This window comes from Eumetopias jubatus, unplaced genomic scaffold (assembly GCF_037043125.1).
Source record: "Eumetopias jubatus isolate StellerSeaLion01/CBP00866 unplaced genomic scaffold, mEumJub1_p1.0 scaffold_9, whole genome shotgun sequence".
NCBI lineage: Eukaryota > Metazoa > Chordata > Mammalia > Carnivora > Otariidae > Eumetopias > Eumetopias jubatus.
In genome coordinates this window covers 111,553,241-111,573,974 of record NW_028274815.1, presented here as the reverse complement: position 1 = coordinate 111,573,974, position 20,734 = coordinate 111,553,241, and the positions used below count along the sequence as shown (strand labels likewise).

The 20,734-nt window shown below is 54.7% G+C and overlaps 1 protein-coding gene across 3 annotated transcripts in view; it reads left to right on the top strand.

Moving 5' to 3' along the window:
• Nucleotides 1-10,041: 10,041 nt before the first annotated feature.
• Nucleotides 10,042-20,734, top strand: part of EBF4 (EBF transcription factor 4) — a 56,899-nt gene continuing 46,206 nt past the window's right edge. For 2 of the 3 annotated variants that reach the window (XM_028118770.2, XM_088026256.1), the window contains exons 1-2: nucleotides 10,042-10,365; nucleotides 10,859-10,980. In XM_028118770.2, coding sequence (XP_027974571.2) covers nucleotides 10,042-10,365; nucleotides 10,859-10,980 — 446 coding nt within the window. Of the gene's footprint in view, nucleotides 10,366-10,843; nucleotides 10,981-20,734 lie in introns of those variants that run through there. The other variant, XM_088026257.1, reaches the window with a different exon arrangement.

Below are 20,734 nucleotides of genomic sequence, written 5' to 3'. Positions count from 1 at the left end.
GAATCAAAATAACCATGTTCATTCTGCTCGATGCGCAGAACTCAAGGCAGTGGTGATAGCTCTAGCCGATACTTCCCCTGATGAAATGTGGCCCGCGTTTACTGCCTTTTGTGTTGTTGTCAATGACCTAGCTGTCCTGTTGGCGAGACTGGCAGATCAAAGACATTTTTCTTGGGAGCTGCAAACCGTGGAAGCAAATCTGCCAATCAGACACCCTGGGTCATTCATGGAGATGCGCATGGTAAGGACCCTTCTCTAGTACTACCTACCGGATTCAGGCTGCCCACCCAGACTGCACTGGCCATACAACTGGCACCACTGCCTAGATCCATCACTGCACGAGGCATGGCAACACATCCACCATTGTGGACAGGGCACAAAGTAAAGAACTGTATGTTTCTGATGCAGAAGCCACCACTACATAGCAAACTTATAATGCCTCCCAGAAGTTAGACTGTCTCACAGTAAAGAAGCCACATCGCATGGGGCATTGCTCCTGTCTGCTCCTAGATGACTGACTACCTCAGACCTTTGACCCCCTCTCTGGACGATCACAGGTACCTTGCTGCTGTGGGTCCATTTTCAGGTTATCGTGTCCCTACCCTACTCTGATCAGGAGACTACCACACGCCGTGGCCCTCGTAACTAAGCCATGGCAAGTTTTGACTTTTCACACCATCTACAGTCTGACTGCGATGCACCCTTTGTTGCGAAAGCCACCCAACAAGGAGCCAATAGTCAAGGTATTTGATGGCCATGCCAGGCTCCCCACCATCTTCAGGCATTCCATATTATCAGGCATTGGAATGGCCACCTCAAAAATAAACTCAAAAACCCCTGACTACCTCCCTCATCTCCTTCTGGTCCACACATCTCAGTGAGACAGTGTGGTCACTGAGCACAGTTGTCCCCAGGCAAGAATCATCTCTCAGCCATTTCTTCCGTGATCATCAGGACAAAAGGGGTGGGTTATATAGACCTTTTCTGAAGATTTGGGACTCTGACTATTCCTGGGCATAGTGCTTCCTTTTGTCCCCCAGCATCAACCCCAGGCCAGCCTAGCTGCTACAGCCTCTGGTTGTCAGCCTGGCAGAAGGGGGTGGGGGATTCAAACTTCATTCTGGTTTAGCCACCTGAACTCTCCTGATGGATTTACCTGATCCTAGGTCATAAAGGTAATGACCACTTGGTTGAGTGCACTGCTTGCCAAGTCCCCCTACACTGGCCCACAGAGGCCAAGGTGGGAGATATAAGGGGTCTCTGCACATTTTGTGCCACTCATACCTGGCCCCGCCAGATAACAGTCAGGGTGTGAGTAGGGAAAGACTGGAGAAAAGGTGAAGTGCTCGCTACTGAAATGGGACACACTGCTCCCACAGGTATGGAGGCCTGGTGGCATCTTAGATGCCAGGAGGTGCAGGGAGGGAGGGGTGACTCATGTTTTCTTTGTCCCCCCAATCCAGGACTGCAGCCTAGCAAAACCATCACCTAGTTTATACGAGTTAAATTTCAGCTGGCAGCCTGACCCCTTCTGGGTTTGTCATCCTGTCCACATGCTACAGAAACAGCAAACTCACATCTTCCATGGCTGGTCCTGAACTATTCCGTTGTGCCCTTTGCCACTAGTGGCAGCTCCGGAATATGGAACCTCCCGTCCCCTGACCTTGTACAAACACCCCATCCAGCACAACCTTGTTGCAGTCTGACTGGTACAAATGCACATATTTTGCCTGTCTCCCAAGTGGTCTTGGTTCATATATGGTAACTGAGGCTGCACCTATTTGGTGACATTGCCCATGTGGTTTAACCAAACCTGTGTAATGGTGATACAAATCAGAATTCACCACAAATCTTGAACTGGAGTAACATGTGACTCTTCGAGGCATATGTTTGTATGTGGGCTGTGGAATGTCTCTCCATTAGGGATGGGAATTACTTTTTGGCCCATCTATTACCTCCTATAATTATTGGCAGTGACATAAAAAATCAGCAGATTAGTCTAAAACTCACTTGTGAGAATTGTAATGGTTTATAACCTGGGTTTAGACTATATCCCGACCTTCTGAAATCAGACCTACTGATCCCCTTGGGACTCCTTCACTGGTGACTAAGTCTGGGACCCTAGGTGGCAAGGTGGAAGCCAATACTTTAGGTTGGCCTCATCTTGATGCTTCAAGTTCTATAGATAGTAGACTTAATTAAATTCCACATGAGACAGATTGAGCGGATTTGGTCCCAGTCTCTGTTGATCAGATTAATCAGTGTGGCGGATGGAGTGGCATATTCATGTGAATATTCAAGTCAGCCAAGAATCTGCAGGGCCAATTGCTGGGAGAGGCCAAACCACATCAGCCCTATGCATCACTGTACATTTGTACTGGGCATGCCAGGAATATAGGGCCCTGACCACTCTGCCTGGGGTATTTCTCAGGGTTGTGCGTGCAGCAAGCAACCGTGAGGTTGCCTCAAGGACAAAGAGCTCGCTTATTGATTTCTACAAAAGAGGCAGCTTCCCCAGTCTCATGTTGATGCAACACAAACCCACTTCGTGCACAGCACCCAGAGGGCTCCCCCGTGTGGCCCCTGTAGGACTCGGAGGGCAAGGGAACTGATGCAAACATGATCGCTACTTGCTGTGCTGTGAGTAATAAAGTTCTTTGTCTCTGATCTAGGAATCATATGTCTTCAGCCAGGATCCGTTAACAGGTTAACATTAACATCCAGTAACAAGTTAACTTATTAGCTTGAAAGTAGGGCAAGTTCAAATTCCAAATACTTACATGTAGTGCAGTGAAAGAGAATAAATGGTCAGTGCTAGAAAGGGTCTTAGGAGAAGGGCTGTCCTTGGGTGTTAGCGCGGTCTGCTCGGGCTGCCAGGACAAAATACCATGGACAAGGGGCTTACGTCACAGACAGTTATGGTCCTATGTGCTGGAGGCTGGGAGTCCAAGCTCAAGGTGCTAGCCGATTCATTTCCTGGTAAGGACTCTCTTCTGGCTTGCAGCTGGCCACCTCCTCACTATGTCCTCACATGGTGGGGGGAGAGCTTTCCCTTCCTCTCCTCCCAAGGGCACCAACCCTGTGGGATTAGTGCCCCATCCTCATGATGTCATTTAACCTTCACCACCTCCTCACAAGCCCTGTCTCCAAATACAGTCACATTGGGGGTTAGAGCTTCAGCATAGGAATTACAGGGGGACATAAATATTCAGTCCATAACCGGTGTCATTCGGGTGTCAGCTAAGACTAGAGAAGAGAGAAGCATTTAAAGAAATGTGGAGAATATGAGGAAGTGGACTAATTATGGAGAAGGATATGGCCGATGTTTTGGGAGATGAGGAAGTAGTGGAGGATGAGTCAGGGCCAAAGAGAAGAAGAGCATCGTGGGACTAAGTATGTGGCCAGGAGGGCCAACCTGTGGAATCCACAGTTTCATAGATGAGTGACAGAAACAGGCATGAGAAGCATGAAAACAAACAAAAACTTTTATTGAGTTAAAGTTATTAAAAGTCAGCACTAGGGTGCCTGGGTGGCTCAGATGGTTAAGCGTCTGCCTTTGGCTCAGGTCGTGATCCCAGGGTCCTGGGATCGAGTCCCGCATCGGGCTCCCTGCTCCTTGGGAGCCTGCTTCTCCCTCTGCCTCTCTCTCTCTCTCTCTCTCTCTCTGTCTCTCATGAATAAATAAATAAAAATTTAAAAAAAAATAAAATAAAATAAAAGTCAGCACTAGGAATACTACACAGAAATGGGAAAATTCTTACACATGACAACATGGATAAACTCTCACAGGTCTAACGAGGAGTAAAACCCAGATACAAAAAACTCTATAGTGCATGATACCGTTTAGACGAACTCCCAGGATGGAGAAAATTCGTTTATGGTGCTCGAAGTCAGGAGAGGGGCATGCACTGATAGGGAGGAGGTACCAGAGAGGCTGCTCTGGATGTGGCAAAGGGCTTGTATCTTAATCCAGGCAGGGGTTACATGGGTATATATGTGCAAAAACTTTATCAAAGTATACATGTGAAATTACAGCATTATAGCATTATTTTTAAAAATCAACATTTTTTGAAAAACCAAAAAAAAAAAAAAAAAAGTTGGGCATTGGGCCAAACTGATCATCCACATACATTTCACCCAACCTGAAGTAATCTTGCCAGTAAAAAGAACTGCCCACATGCAGCCTGACCCAGAATAGGGAGCCCCTTGTTCCATCACTCTTGTTCAAGTACGGGGGACTTCTATCGCAAGGCCCGCACCAGGGTGTGCTAGGTTCAGCTTGCACGGGCTCTGGAGAACCTACTGTGCACATCTCTTCCCCACACATCCAGTCGCATCACATTACTAGTTTGAAATGAGCCGTAGCGGAAACATACCTCATGAAAATTGGGTTTATTTTTTGAAGGGTGGTTGTTAAACACTTAACAGTCACACCAACAGACCCCCGGCACCCCAGGCTTACCCAGGAAGTGAATGAAGCTGAGGATAATTAGGCAAGAATATTTAACTACATTAACTATAGTAAGTAGGCAATAATATTGCCTAGTTGAGTCTCCAGACCCCAAATCATTTTCACCATGTGGTGCATTCCAAGGACCTGGTTCCAACAAGCCAATTGGCCATTGAAGGTTTAAAAAGAGAGGCCTCGAGGCTTTCTACCCCAGGAGTGGGTCTGGCTGACAGGGTAGAGCAGGGCTGGTTGACAGGTGGTATGTGTGCTAAGCCCATCCATTTGGGGCACCCTGTGGGACCCCCACAAACCTAATCAGTCATGAGTTCCTGACTTCTACCTCCTGGACAAATATTCATTACACAAGTATTTGTGTGCCAGGCCCTGTTCTGAACACTAGGGACACCAGAGAAGAGACAAAAATTCCCATTAGCAAGAGCTACGGGTCGTTAAGTGACAGACCTTTTCCATGAAAAAAACATCTCCCTCTTCTGTTCCTCTCCTCCCCCCTTGACCCGCCTCAGTTTAGGTCTTTATTATCTCTTACCTGAATGGTTCCTACCCAACTCCAGGTCCTCTGGGAAGATTGAGGTTCAGGGGAGCCTGAAGCTCATACAACCAGAGGAGGTATGGCTCTTTCAGAAGAAAAAGACAAACTTTTGAATACAGATTTATATATAACCATGGGAACACATTGCAAGGAGCTTTCAAAGGGCCTTGGAAGGGGTCTGTGTGGATGAGGGTCCCTAAAGCTTAAGCCTCCTGGAGAACTGGTCTTTGCCAGGCCCTCTCCCCACTTCACCCAGAACAAAGTGAAAAACAGGCCCCTCCCACCCTCCTCCACTCCCCTCGCCCCCACAATACCCTTACTTCAAACATGATGGCTTCGTTTCCCACTGAGCGTCCCACCGTCATCAGAAAAGGAATTTGATCTTGCCCCACAAATTATATATATATATATGTGTGTGTGTGTATATATATATATAATATTTACATGCTTTTCTTCCTGATATTCCACCACTGCCTGTGGATAGCTGAGGAGCAGCCCTCCCCGGACAGTCTTGAATGCTGCTACAGCATTGGCTTGGAAATCTGCAGGTCCCCGGCCCTCTCTGAAAGCTCCTGGGTGAACAAAGGGGCCAGCCTACTGCACACATTGCTGTACCAGGTAAAACAGTTCCCTTCCTCTTCCTCAGTGAGGATGAGACTGGTTGACTTTGAGATGGTTTACGATTGGTAGGGGTGTGGACATCAGGAAAATGGAAGGGACATGCAGTCTTTCTTCCAGCCTAGAAACTGGAGATGGGAGCTCAACTCTTCTGCCAAAGTGTTGACTCCCATTGTGTATTATTCAAGATTGAGTAGCCCAGCCTAGATTCGGGAGTGGGAGGGACCCCAAGGCAAGACTAACACCTGTAGTATGGGTCTTTCCCCTGACAACAGGGGAAGTCAACAGGGAGGAAGGCTGAGAGCTGGGGCATACCCACCCAGAAACCTTCTGAGATGGCCCCGGGCATTTTTGTTTTCTTCATAGAACATGTGAACAACCGTATTTAGTGAATGCTTTAATATTTTTATTCTGTCTATATGGTAACATCTATCAAGAGAACTTGACCTTGAAGTGGATCCAAGTAACTGATACTCTGGGACCTCCAGGGGGCGCTATGGCCCAACACACAGCCTGGCCAGGAGCCTTCTGCCTAATGCACCACCTTAGATCTGTTTTCTGCGGTGTTGCATCCCCTTTTGGAGAGAGAGAGAGAGAGAGAGAGAGAGTTCTGCTGGTTTTAAAAATATTGTTTGGGGGCGCCTGGGTGGCTCAGTCGGTTAAGCATCTGCCTTCGGCTCAGGTCATGATCTCAGGGTCCTGGGATGGAGCCCCACATCGAGCCCCTCATCCGGCTCCTTGCTTGGTGAGGAGCCTGTTTCTCCCTCTCCTTCTGCTGTTCCCCCTGCTTGTGCGCTCTCTCTTGCTCACTCTCTCTCTCTCAAATAAATAAATAATCTTTAAAATTCTGTTTTAAGGCCCAGGCCTCCAGGAAAGATGCCATGCTCCTCCGCATCACCTACGATGCTCCAGGTGCTAAAGGCTTCCACCCTGAAGCAAGTACAGCAAACCCACTCATTGAGCTCCACTGGCCTTTCCATATGCTGTCTTGGTCTCAGGCTCAGGCCCTTCTTCCGTGCTGGCCCCAGTACTTGCCCCTGCATCTCTAACAGCCCAGGCCACTCACTCTGGATGACACGGAGTGTTCACAAGTCTCTCACTGCCACACAAAACATAAAAACACACCCGGAGTTCCAAGAAACAGATTTGCTGGATCTAAAGCAGAGATACTTAGCTCCAACCACAAGGACTGACTCAGAAGTTGCTCCCTGGCCTTCTACCTGCTGGCCCAATTGATGCCCTCATCACCCAGAGGGCTTGCCCCCTCCTGGTTCAGTGGCTCTAACCCAGAAAGCCTTTCTCTGGGGCTGCAGGCCCTAGGAAGCCACAAACACCATCCTGGTTGGTTTCTTTCTAGTTCATGTGGTTAATATAGAATAGAAACCCAGACAAGTCAGGAGCCCCTCCAAACTGGCCTTATTAGCTCAGTGCCACTAAGTCCCCTTTCTGCCCCAGGTTAACCCCGAGCAACTAGACCCCAAGTCTACTTGGGGAAGAGTCTTCTAGAACCACGAAGATCTGCAACAGCGAAGCCCTTCCACCATCATGAAAAGGAATGTGGTCCCTGCAGCCTCCCGGAGAAGAAAGGTGGGGCGGTAGTGAGGGCACTGCCCCTGGAGGGACCAGCCAGATGAAAGGCCCGGTGGTGGTAGTGGCAACCTGTGTTTGGGAAAGAGTAAGATCTTCGGCGTCGGGCAAGGGACTCACACAGAAAGAGAATGGAGGGAAGACTGGCAAGAGACATGGGGATCAGGCATCAAAGGGCTTAGACCGTCCCTAAACTGAGTCCCTAGATGTCTACTTGAGGAGCCACTAGAGACATTTGGAAGTTTCTAAGCAAGTGACAGCAGGAGGATGGAGGGTGATTGGGGCGGGCAGCTGGGGACAGGGAGATAGTATCGGAGATGAACTCCTGGCCCCAAGCCTGATGAGCATCAGGAGAAGGTGCCATGGACAGACAAGCGGGGGGGGGGGGGGGGCGGGCAGGAGGAAGAGCTAGTTTGCAGAGACCAGGCAGCCTCATTCCTGGCCCGAGGACAGGGACCCTCCATGCAGGCAGGGGCTCCCCTCGTCCCCGAGAGTCGAGGCCAGCTCTGTGCTCACCAGCGGATGTCCGGGACCAGGAGAAGCAAGATGGAGGCCCACACTAGGAGATTGTGTCCCCGGGACAGCCTCTGAAGCCATGGACGAGCATGAGCTCTGAGCGGAGAAGGGAGACGAAAGCAAGGCCCAGCAGCCTGAGGCACTCGCAGGGACAAGAGAGGCAGAGAGCTCTAGTCCTCAGGATGGCTCTCCCTGGGGTGTGTGTGGGAGGAGGAGGGTTTGGAGAGCCCAGGGCTGCAGGGAGTCAGAGGGCCTGAGGCCTGAGCGCAGGGCACACAGTGGCAGAGAGCTGGAAGGGAGCCAGACCACTAGGGCTTCGAGAGCGGCTTGCCGGGGGCTGGCGAGGCATCCTTGGTGGAGTGCCCCTGGAGACTCTCAGGAACAGGAGGGGCACATGTTGGAGGAGGAGGCAGGGACAAGGGAAGGGTTCTTCTAAGAATGGGGAGGTCTGCGCCAAAGAAAGTAGGACCAAGATGCGAACAGAGCAGATGGGGCAACATCAGGAGGGGCAGAAGATGGGACTTAGTCAAGAAATCCCTGAGTCCACATGTTTATTGGGGGTGCACCGAGAGAACAGAATGGGCGATGAGACTGAGAATGGATGGAAACCACGAACAGCTGAGAGAGACAGTGGGATCTTGCTGCCATTCCCCGGACCCTCTCCATTAAGAGGTACGCTGTTTGCTGGAAATTTCGAGAGCCAGAGGTAGGTTTGAAGGTTGTAGAGAGGGGTGAAGCAAGTATGGAATGCTTGGCTGGGGGGGTTCTCTAAAGCAACGTTTCTCAAATGTAATGTGTACCTGGGATCTTGTTAAAAGGTAGGTTCTAATCCAGCAGGCCTGGGCAGAGCCTAAGAAGCTGCATTTCTAACAAGCTCCCACATTCGGGGAGCAGTGTTGCTGCTGCTGGTCAGGGACCACAGGGGGAGGAGCAAGGATTCAGAGTCAGATAAGGAGATGGAGAAAGAGACTGGCAGAAGAATTCACCTTAACGAGAGACCTACCTTTGATAATCTCACCTGGGGCAAAAGCTGACACTTGGAGAAGTCTGGGTGGGAGCCACAGGCCCTGCACTGCAGGTGATGGGAAGGGGGACATGGAGAAGGAGGGATGGCAAAGAGGAAAGAAGTCAAGAGAGAAGGCAGGGGAGCCTCTGAGGTGATAGGAAGCCCAGCGGTGCCCCTAGGACCCCTCATCTAGGTCAACATGGGGTGGACCACCAACTGCACACTTGGAGGTCCCCCAACAGAGGATGGGAGTCGGCTGGGGCAGGAAAGTAGTATTCCATGGGTATCTGAGAGTGCAAGAAGCAGGCAGGGCAGGCCACCCCCGTGCTGTTCTGCAGGAAGGTACTGGACTCATTCTGGGCTTGTTCAAAGCTTGGCCAGGACACATCAAGCCAGAGGGTGAGGTCAGGGGTAGAAATGGCTCTGCCCCTAGGGACAAGGGTGAGATGATTTCTGTGCCAGAAGCTAAAAAAAAAAAAAAAAAAAGGAATGAAATCTGCAAATGAAGGTGCTGGGGAGAAAGAGGAGGTGCTTTGGGCTCCGAGTCCTACCACTTGAGCCCTAAGTGTCCAACTCGCAATCAGAAATCAAGAGGTTTCGGAAAGGCGCCGTCTGGAAACGAAAATGCCTTAGGTTTAGGCAACGCAGGGAAGGGGCCGAGGGATGGGGTGTGCAGGGACGCCGCTCAGCTGTCTGGGGCCCAGTCTAAGAGAGAGAGGGAGCTTCGAGTCCTAGGCTGAGGTTAAACCGAGGTCAGGTTCACCAGGGGAAATGCAAGCAGGACCGCAGGGGCGAGCAAAGAACCTCAAGAGTAAAAGCTTGGAGGCGTCAAAATGAGCAGCAAGCGCAGGAACAGGGTGTCCGCGTGGGCAGTACGGCGGGTACTTGGAGAGGGGGGTGAGGCCAGAAGCCCGAGCTCCGTCCCGCGGCGACCCGGAGGCGGCCGAGGTTTCTGAGCGCGGCGTGGCGCGTTCCCCCGGCTTTGGCGCGGTTCCCTCGCCGCGCAGCCCCCTGCCCGGGCCTCCCAGGGCCCGCGGGTCCCTCCTGTTCCTCCCCGCGGCCTCCGCCAGGCCGCAGCCCCCAGCCCCGGCGACCGACTCGCCAGGATCCGCCCCGCCGCGGCGGCCCAGGCCCAGCCGCTCCTCCCCCGATGATGTCACGTCCCCGGCCGCCCCTCGGCCGGCCGCGCCGCCCCGCCCCCGCCTCCCCTGGCCCCCAGTCCCCTGGGCCCGCCCGCTCCCGCCATCCCTCCTCCCGCCCGCGCTCCCTCCCTTCGACTCCCGCTCCCCCGGGAGCGGCGGCGGCGGCGGCGGGATGGCCCGGGCCCGCGGCCAGGCCCCGGGGAGCGGCGGCCGGCGGCGGCCGCGGCGGGGCGGCGCGGGAACCGGGCCCCGGGGGGAGTCGGCCGGGTTGCTGCTGCTGCTGCTCCAGGTGCTGCCGCCCGGGGCTGCGGCAGGGCCGGGGCGGCGGGGCACGCGGGGCTCTGGCGGCGGCGGCGTCTGCTGGCCCGGCGCTGCCCCTGCCTTTCCCCGGGACGCGCGGCTGCTGCTGCTCCTGCCGCCGCTGCCGCCGCCGCCGCCGCCGCCGCCGCCGCCGCCGCCGCCGAGCTCCGCGCCCGCAGCCTCCGCCTCCCGGATGGTAATCAGCGCCCCGCGCCGGCGCCGCGGGCGGGCGGGAGGTGGGGGGGGGCGAGGGGGAAAGGGCGGGCAGCCCCGCGCCCCCGCCTCGCCGGAGGCAGCTCCCGGGGCGCTCGGGCCGCCCCCCCTCCGACGACCGCGGCCCTGGGCAGCCGCCAGAGCGCGCCTCTGGGGCGCCTCCGCGCCGACCGGGTGCCGGCTCCGCTCCCGCGCTCCCCGCCGGCGCTCAGGCCGCGGGGGAATCCCTCCATCTCCCCGCCCCGCGCCCCGGGAGGGGAGGGGACAGCGCCGGCGCTCGCAGACCCGCTTTCTCCGAGGGAGCGCCCGAGAGGCGAGCGCGCACTGAGACGCGGGGATCCGGCGCTGCGCTGCGCTCCTGGAGGCGCCCGCTGCCGTCGGGTCTGGCTGAGCCCAGGCGCCCGCAGCCTCGGCGGGACCGCATTCCCGGCGGCGGGGGCGCCTACCGACCGCGCGCCCTTATGTTCCCCGCGCAGGACTCTCTGCCCCGCGGCGGGCTGAACCTGAAGGAGGAGCCGCTGCTGCCCGCGGGCTTGGGCTCGGTGCGCTCCTGGATGCAGGGCGCGGGCATCCTGGACGCCAGCACCGCGGCGCAGAGGTAAGCGCTCGGACGCGACCCGGAGCGCTCGGGTTGGACGGCTCCGCGCCGCCTTCGCTCAGCCTGCCGAGCTGCTGGGGCGAGGGGTGGGGGGAAGCCCTAACTCTGGACGGTCCCGGCAAGCTCTCCCGCCCACCCTTGCCCCGAGCGCCTCTGCTTCCTCCTGAGGCTATGGGGCGGGCCGGGGCGGGGCTTCTGCCACCTCTGCCGCGGTCCCAGCTCTGATTTCTGATTTCCGACTGTCGCTCGGGGGGCCGGCGGTCCAGGGCTCTAGAGTAGAAGGTATCCCCGCTGTCCACAGTCCCTGAGCCGTGACCCACAGCCACCGGCCGTCAAGTAACAGACAACCCCTCCTTCGTGGGCAGTCCCAGAGCCTCTCCTTGTCCAATTCCGAGGCTGTCTGCCAGGAAAGGCACAAAACCCAGCCCCCTTTCTGCTTTCCCACGCCCCTCGGAGTTGAAGGAGGGGTGCGTGTGGAGCCAGAGAAGAGGCTGGGGGCTGAAGAGTGGGGAACAGGCGAGCTGGACAGTCGCCTTGGCTGGAACGATTGGGGGCTGGGGCTGGGCGCTCAGGCCCCGCCTCTCCTCAGAGTGGTTTCCTGGCGGGCCCTGGGGGAGGCAGAAGGGTCCCTGGGAACCCAGCATCTATGCCGACGCCTTTGCAGGAGTCTGGGCACGGGGCCTGGGTAGGGAATGGACTCCTGGGTTTGGAGAGGAAGTTTAAAGGGTTTGTTGACCTGCCCCCACAACACCTGACCACGGACTTTTTATGCCCCTACTTGTGAGTGGTGCGGTGGGAGGGGGCGTGTTGAGAAGGGGGGGTGTTAGATATCCTACTCGAGTTCTCAGTGGTTAGGACTAAGGAGGTGCTGCCTCTGCAGACCCTTGGGGCACGTGGGAGCTGGGTTGCCGCAAGGTCTCAGCAGGTGCTCGACCGGCAGCCTGAAGGGATGCTATAGGAGAGTTGCCAAGGCCCACGAGGCCTGGCACACCGGCCCAACATTCCTATCCCTGGGCCTGTTCCGCCGACACCGCTCATAGTCCAAGCCCAGCCTCGCCCTTTAACAGACCCACACCTTGTTTCCTGTGGAACCAAACCTGTGTTTCTGCACTCCTGTCCTTTGCTGACTGTTGGCAGGGAGTGCTGGGGGGCTCTCCCTGGAGCTCATCTCTTCAAGAGAAGAGCGTCTTGCCATGCATTAATTTACATAGTTTTACTCATGATATAACTATATTCCAGAAAAATTGGTAAGTAGAAAACAAAATTCCACCTTTCTGATACAACTACCGTCAACATTTTAGAGTATTTCCTTCCCATCTTTTTGCACATTTACATGCTTTTTTCCTGGGCTGTGCATACAATTCTGTATCCTGCCGGGTTCTCTGTTGGTTCTGTTTTTTTATTTAATTTGAGACGATCTGTTCCTTAACGGGGGCTCCATCTTTTTCTCCACCACCAGCTGTGGTGAGAGCTCCTCGTAAGAGTGGGTGAAGAGTGCCAGGGGAGCCCCTGGGGCTTAGGGTTCTTATTTCTCTCTGACCGGACCCTCTGTCCCTGTGTCAAGCCAGCAGGTTTAATGAGGGGGAAGCAGATGCGAAGGAGGTGGTGCTCTTGTAGCCTCTGTGGGTGCAGAAGTGTGGGGATGGGGCCCTTTCCCGGAGGATCTGACCAACAGCAGTGTTGTCTGCACGTGAGGGGGGCGGTTCTTGAGTGGCACTGAGGTGTCCCATCTGAGTCCTGGGGGCCACATCGCTGGGACTCAGAGGCTTCCCCAGTTGGAAGAGGGACATTTTTTTTCAGGACTGGGCTCCATATTTGCAAGTCCAGAGACTTCTGTGCCTCAGGACACAGATTGGGAGCACACCCCCGCCCCATTTGGTTGACTCTGGACCACCTCCTTCCATGGGAGAGCAGGCTAATCCTTTCTCCTCATTCTTCCCAAAGTGGCCCATCATCTCTTCTACTTGTGTCTTGATCCCCAGTCAGTCGGTTAGTCAGTCCTCGGCTCAGGTCTTTCCATCCTGAAACACCAGCAACAAACATTCCTTTCCCCATCCCCTACCTCCCTCTTCAACCTCTGCCTGCTTTCTCTCCCACTTACCTCTGGGAATCTTGCCCAGGAGCATTCTTCCCCAAGCCTGCTTGGGATCTGACAGTTGTCTTTGATGCCTTGCCCCAAAGCCCCCTGATTGTCAAGGCTCCTAGATGTTTCTTCACGTCCGAGGTCACCTTTTAACAATAGCTCACCCTTGCCCTCCACCTCTTCCCTCCCTGGCTTGAAGGTTAACCTACCCCCGTTTACCACCGCAGCCCCCTATCCCCCTGCCCCAGCCCCAGTCTCTCACCTCTCCCCTGAAACCATCTGCCATCCCCGGGGGGGGCAGAGCAATATTTCCAAAGAACTCTTCTCTGATCATGTCCTTCTCCGATTAAAAACTTCAGTCACCCCCACTTCCTCCCAGGTATTCAGCCCTCAGGGCTCCCCACCATCTAACCCCAAACTCCCTTCCAGCTTCCAGCCCTTGGCATGATACTTGGCATCCAACGGTGCCTCTTGAAACAGTTCCCCTGGCCCCAGCGCCTACATACCCACTGAATAAAGTCTTCCAGTCTCGGGGACCCACTGCACCCCAGCACTTTCTCTATGTGCACCCTCCCACCGGACCTCAGGAACAGTTCTCAGTGCTGCCTAAGGATGCGGGCCACAGGCCAGAGTCAGCGGTGCCCCACCAGCCCGTGCCTTCCTTTAGGGCAAGGATGGTGGCTTACTGTCCTTGTGTCCACAGCACCAGGACAGGCTGGAGCAGTCAGCAGGGGGGCAACGAGTATCTGCTGAAGGAAACAGGGGTGCATGTTAGAAAGTTCCCAGATCCCTTTCTGTTGGGCTCCCCTCCCCATGTTGGTGGTCTCCAGCATCTACCTGACTCCAGGAACCAGATACTGGGCTGCTGCCGCTTCCCAGCTTTATGCCGCCAAGTCTTACAGAAGGTGGAGATGGAGGAGAAGGCCCAGAACCTGCCAAGATCAGTGAGGGAGGCTCTGCCAACAGGAAGGAAAGTTCTGAGCAAAAGAAGGGTAGGGAAAGAGAGGGGTTCCATGCCCTTGCCCTGGAGGCAAGAGGGGAGGGCAGGGGAGGGAAGTCTGGCAGGATCTTCCCAGTGGGGAGCTCTGCACAAGGACCCCTAGCCAGTGCTGCCACTTCATCTCCGAGTTGCAGACGCCAGCCCCAGCCCATGTTCCCCAGACTGCCCTGCAGACTGCGTCCTCTTGCTGGGGTGCTCAGCCCAGAAGCCGCTCTCCTCTCCTGGTGGGATTCCCAGCCCAGGGAGACCCCTGCAGGACCCAAGCCCACCCTCCCCCTCGAGCGGGTCCCAGCACACAAGCAGGCCCTGAGAAAGCCAGCTGGACTGCCTTTCCTGTAAGCAGCTGCACGCTAGCCTCCCTGCTAGGAAATGCTTTTGTTTGCTTTAATAATTAATAGCCGCTCCTCAGCCTGGGACCTGGCAGGCAGGCCTGTGGGTGGGTGGCGACGGGGTGGGCAGAGAGAAGCAGGGTGGGCAGCCTTTAGGTGGAATGGAGGGCAAGATGGAGGGTGGAAGCCCTGGCTAGTGAGATCCCCCCCACTGGGGGACTTCGGTGGCTGAGACAACTTCCTGTGGCAGGTGAGCCCACCCACCGCCACCGCCGCTGCTGGGCAACAGGAGTAGGGGATATAAAGCAGCCCCAAAGCCTTCCCTCCCACAGGCCCCTCTGGACGCAGCTTCAGAGCCTCCAGGTCCTCCCTCTGTCCACATTGTCAAGGTGGGTGTGCCCCAGTGGGCTGCTACTTTTATCTTCCCGGTCTGTGGCACAGCTAGGCTCTGGGCCTGTTGGGCTGGGCAGGGCTAGGCCAACAGATCTTGGCTGGGGCCAGGAATGCCAGGCCCAATTTGATGGGCCAATCAGCAGTCCCAGGGGCCCAGGGGAGGCGTGCAGGGAGCAGGACCAGTGGGACGCTTGGAGGAAGAGAAGACACAGAGAAAAGAGAGACTTATGTAGTGGGCCAGGATGGGGGAAAGAAGGGCTGCAATTCGCAGAGATTTTAGGGAAAGCTGAGACAAGGGATGAGACTCAGGAGACATATGCTTTTTGTTCCTTCTACCTCCTGGGGGAGCCTCCCCCCATTGCGGACGACCTTAGGGCTTATCCCCATTTCCCCAGCATCCCAGATTCCAAGGTGGATCAGGCCCAAGGCCAAGGCACTGCTCAGAACCTTGGGCTATCAAGGCGGGCAAGAGTTAGGATTCGGTGGGGAGCAGGGGGATGCAGAAGGTCCAAAGATGCCCCTGGGGGGAGGCCAAACTCCAGCCTGGGCCACCTGTCCTCTGAGGGGTTTGGGATGCTCGTTTTAAATTGCTCTTATTTATCATGAGCGTGTAGTCAGGGATGTAAGGAGCCCCAACTGACCTCCTGAGGACAGAGCTGAGATGGTGCGGTGCTCTCTGTGCTAGAAAGCCGTGGCAGGGGCCAGCAGCTGCCTCGAGAAGGGCCCTGGTGGATCCTGCCCTGCCCTGGGAAGGAGCATCTCCAGGGACCACTGTGGCCTCCGCAATAGCAGCCAGACAACTCTGCAGCCCCCAGCATGTCCCCACACGCGTCCCCCAAGCACAGGCCACCTGAATGGCCCCAGCCGGGAAGGTCAGGTTGTCCTTGGTGTCAACTTCAACCTGGATTCCCAGCACAGTACTCAGGAAGCCCATGCACATCCATGCTTGTGACAAAGCAGGTGTCCTCAGACCACAAAGTAGATGCGCACACCAAAGCCCTTCTGCCACCGTCGCCTTTAACTTACAGGCTATTCCAGGACCAAAGATGGGAATGGGGGTGAGCAGGCCATGGTAGAAATAAGAAAACAAGCGCTTTCTCCTCCCATGTCTGGGTTCTTTAGTACAAGAGCAAATGCCCCACCACCTCAGCACACTCCAGAGTTGATAGGAAACTGTTCTGAACATTTTGTTGAAAACAAGCTTTTTAAGAAAGCCAAGAGATGTGTAATTCTTTCTGGAGTCTCACAAAAGTGATTAATGTGGCTGTTCTAGTCGTTTGGCTGCATTTTTCTGAAAAAGGCGCCTGTGTGGCATGCTTCGTGCACTAATGAGGCTCAGGGAATGAGATGTCTCTGAATTATAGGCTCCAGCACCACATGTACCAGGTGAGGCCATTCTTATTCCTATCTGCCAAGTTGCAGTCAGTCCCTTAGGCTGTAATTTTACTGGCTTCTAACACACTACAGACCTCTGGATGGCCGGTGGTTGGTACCCCGCTCCTCTCCCCTCAGGACCCTTGGTAAGGGGTCTGCTTCCCCTGCTAGCATCTGCCGGAGCCTGCTCTGCCCACCTGCATCCCGGGCCAGAATTTCCTGAGCAATGGCGGCCCAGGAGCCCTCCACCAACGACTAACTGAAATTGGCGGATAACTACCCCAGCTCCCTCCTCCGAAGCGCCTGTTCTAGACTGTTTCCAGAGCTCCCAGCTGGACTGGGGAGCTGCAGTGGCCCACAGCCGTAACTTGTGGATAGAGCACCCTTTTACGGAGTGCCTTGCCTTCTCTTTCTCATTCTCCAGCCCGCCCAAGTGTTTGCTGGGATCATCTCCCACATAAACTGTTTGCATTTGAATCCTTGCCTCTCCAGGCTTCAGGGACTCAACTCCTGCTTCCCTTTTTTTCTTTTCGATAAGGGATTCATATCAGTAGACATGCTTGCAATTTCTCCCCACACCCCAGTGGGAGACCGCAGAATCGGAGATACTGGCCTTCATCCACATCTCTCTGTCTCTAAGCTAGTATGAGAGCCCGCAGAGGCCCCACCCCCCACCCCACCCCACATCTGCACCCAGCAGGGGCTCTCCGACCTCTCTGCATCCCCTGTGTCCATTTTCTGAGCTGTTTGAGTGAATCTCTTTTTCTTTCTTTCTGTTCTTTAATCTTGGTTTGTTTTCTCGTTACAAGAGCATCCAGCTCTTCCCAGGGAGGGAAGAGCTAAAGTCTGTCCCCTCCCCAACCCTCTCCCTTTGAGGCTCGCACTTCCATTTAGGCATGTGGATTGGTCACCTGCTGCACATTGGGGGTAGAGGTACACGGGGGAACTAGGAGAAGGAAGGGATAGTCCAGAGCTACCCCACATTCTTGCTGATGGATTGATCCTTCTGTCATTGTCTGTCTCTTGGTCATAGGAAATACGAGAATGCCTTTCTAAAGCAAAAGTTTTTCTGTTTCACCTTGAGCCTCTCACATGTCCAGCAGGGGTATGAACAGGGTAAACTGGAGACATTCCCAGACCAGGAGCAGCCCTGGGTATGCCCAACAGCGGTCTTGCCCACTCTGGAGTCCTCTCCTGATCTGCGGCGGTCGGGGGGGGGGGTGGTTGGAGCTATAATACTCCTATTGTTCTGTCCTTGATTTTGATAGTAATCCTGTCTAGGAGCTGTAAACTAGCCACCTGTCCCATTGTTTTGCCTGGATGCGTGTGAGCCCAGGAGGAGGAGGGTGCCTCAGACCCACTCAGCAAGGTGGGGAAGGGAGGATGATGCTGCGCTGCCTCAGGAGAAGTAGACCTGAGCCTTACCCCACTTTGGGGTTGGGCATAAGCATGTGAGGCAGTGAGCCTCCCACCCAACCCCCAGCTGGCGGCACTGGATACCGGTCCATAGGCCCCAGGCTGTGGGGGCGGGGCGGGGGGGGAGCAGGGATACCTGCCATCTTTCCTCTCCCTAGGTTTCCTGACCTCTCTCCCCAGGAATCCCCTCTTGTATGGAGGGCAGCCCTGTGAAGGGGGTTTGGCTTGGGACTTGGGCCAGACTTCCCAGGTCTGGTCCTTAGAAGCCCGGCAGGAGCTGACACGCAGCCAGGACCCAGGACTGACTGATATTTGCCAAGAGGGATGGACGAGAGAGAGAACTCATGCCAGCATCACTGATTTACTCTTGGCCTGGAAGTGGAGGGGTGTCTGTGAAGAAAGGGCGTATTGAGTGGTGTAGGGGATTAGGTTATTGCTCAGCATCCACCCCTCCTCTGTGAAGGCCCCTTTTTCCGTACCCTCCAGCCCTGCTGTGTGAGAGCCTTCCAGGCACCTCTCCTGGCCTAGCTGACAGAATAAAGGGCATAGTGATCTGGGAGGGCTCCACAAGCCCACCACCCCCTTCCGCCTTTTCTCCCCTCAGGTGGTCCTGGAACCTGACCCAGGGAGCTCCTCTTCCCCCTAAACTGGTCCTGGGGCCAGAAGGAGGAGTCAGGGTTGCTGCCTCATTAGCATATTCATCAGCAGTAATCAGGGACCTGCTGTGATCAAAGCTCTTTGGGCTTCCCTGCCACTTGGCAAATGGGAAGCTGGAGGGTCAAGGCCAGGACTTGAAAGGACTTTGTCGCCTGAGGGGGAGGGGAGGAGAGGGCAGAGGAGGTGGGAAGCTCGAGGGAGGAGGACGTCCCTGGAGGAAGGGACACGTGTAGAAAGGACCTTTGGTGGGGAAGAGAAGGTGTCGGTGGTCCCCTCCAGCTCCTCTTGATCAGAAACCAGCAAGACCCATCACTTCTGCCCCTGAAATCAACATTTCACAAGGACCGGTGAGGCTCCCAAGCAGGCTTAAGGAGGTGGGACAATTGTCCTTTTAAAGTTTAGGTATTCACTGTAACATGTACGAGTAAAAACACAAGCCCCTCAAGCCAGAATATCCCAGATATTATGGTTTTGCGTGAAGCAGAGTAAGAGTAAGTTGATTTAAAATTATATGAACAACATTAAGGAGTGATGAATATGGCAGATGTTTCCACAGTGGCAGTGACGTGTCCATGATGGGACTCTGGTCTGAATGGTTCAAGGCAGTACTACCATCCACGTCCTCTCTGCTTCCCTGCGGCCGCTTCTCGCTTTCCCACCCCACTGCGCCCTCCCCACGGGCAGCATCTTCTAAGCCCTGCCTGGCTTCAGAACCGTCTGGTGGCCTTTCATTGTATTTCTCAAGCCATAGCCCTCAGCAGAATTGGTGCATAAAAAAATTAGCTCAAAACTCAGCAGTGTCAAGCAACAAACACCCATTACCTCACACAGTTTCTCGAGAGTCAGGAGTGAGGGAGCAGCTTGGGCTTCTCCTGAGGCTGCAGTCATCTGAAGGCTTCGCTGGAGCTGGTGGGTCTTCTTCCAAGGTGGTTCATTCACACAGCTGACAAGCTAAGTGCTGGCTGTGGGCAGGAGACCTTGGTTCTTCTGCCAGGCCCCCTCCACAGGGCTGCTCGAGTGTCCTCACAACATGGCAGCCAGCTTTGCCCTGGTTGCTGATCCAACAGAACAAGGCTGAAGCCACCATGTCTCTTATGACCTTTTATAACCTTGGAAATCATATGCTGATTGTGCCATATTCTACTGGCCACACGGACCAACCCTGATACAGTCTGGGAGGGGACTACACAACAGCATAAATACCAGGAAGTGGGGATCATGGGGCACCATCTTGGCTACCACACACGGGGAGCCAGCCTGAGCCAAGCAGAGTCTATTCCTGGAGGGTGTCCCAGGGCCCCCTACATACACTTGTGCACTCTGTGAAGCCTCATTTCCCAGCAATGGTGGCCATAGCTGCCTTTTGTAGAGGGAGGATCTGAAGCCATGAGAGACGTAAGGAGCACTCTTTTCAAGACCTTGGCCCAGAGGAGACAGTCTAAACTCGTGGCCTGGTTTTTGTGTCTCTCCAGACTTGGCACTTCTAATGCAACTTTTTCTTCTCTTCACTTAACTTTCTAAAATCTGTGGTCCAAGCGACACCAACCTTCACACCCACAGCCATTTCTTACGCCGTTTGTTCTGCCCCTTTGCCTGCTGCAACTGTTGAGCTCCTACTCATTCCTCAAGAACCAGGGGAAAAGCCACCATCTCCATGAAGGCTTCCCCTTATCTCTCACGGAAAGAATTCATTGTTTTCTTCCTTTGCTACTATGCGTTGTTTTTTGTTTTGTTTTGGGGTTTTTGTGGGGTTTTTTTGGTAACATCTTTTGCGGGGCACCCACCACTTTGTCTTGTGTTATAGCTCTCTATATCTAGTTCTAACCTTCCAGACATTTAATTCTGGCCCCACTCAGTGCCGTGTGTCTGGGGCTTGGTACATCGCTGGGGCTGAGGAACTACTTGGTGAATCGGGCCTTTGTTTTTCTCCTCCTGCTCTTGCCAGGGCCTTGCTTCTAGGAATCATTTCTTTTCTTTTCTTTTTTTTTTTTTTTTAAGATTTTATTTTTAAGTAATCTCTACACCCAAGGTGGGGCTCGAACCCACAACCCTGAGATCCAGATTCGCATGCTCCACCGACTGAGCCAGCGGGGCGCCCCTTCGAGGAGTCATTTCTTTTCTTCTTCTTCTTTTTGTTAAGATTTTATTTATTTACTTATTTATTTATTTATTTGAGACAGAACGTGAGAGAGAGAAATCACAAGGAGGAGGGAGGGGTAGAGGGAGAAACAGATTCTCCGCTGAGCAGGGAGCCCAATGCGGGACTCGATCCCAGGACTCTGGGATCATGACCTGAAGCCGAAGGCAGACACTTAGCCTACTGAGCCACCCAGGTGCCCTAGGAGTCATTTCTGATGAGCTAGGTGACCGCCCTTGGCGAGGCTAGACCAGAAGGTCGTTCTGCTCAAAGGAGCCAGTGTATATCTTTCCCACTGTGTGAAGGCCGTCCCTGTACACCCCGGGGGTGCACCCCCTGCCTTCAGCCCAGACTCCGGGCTGGGC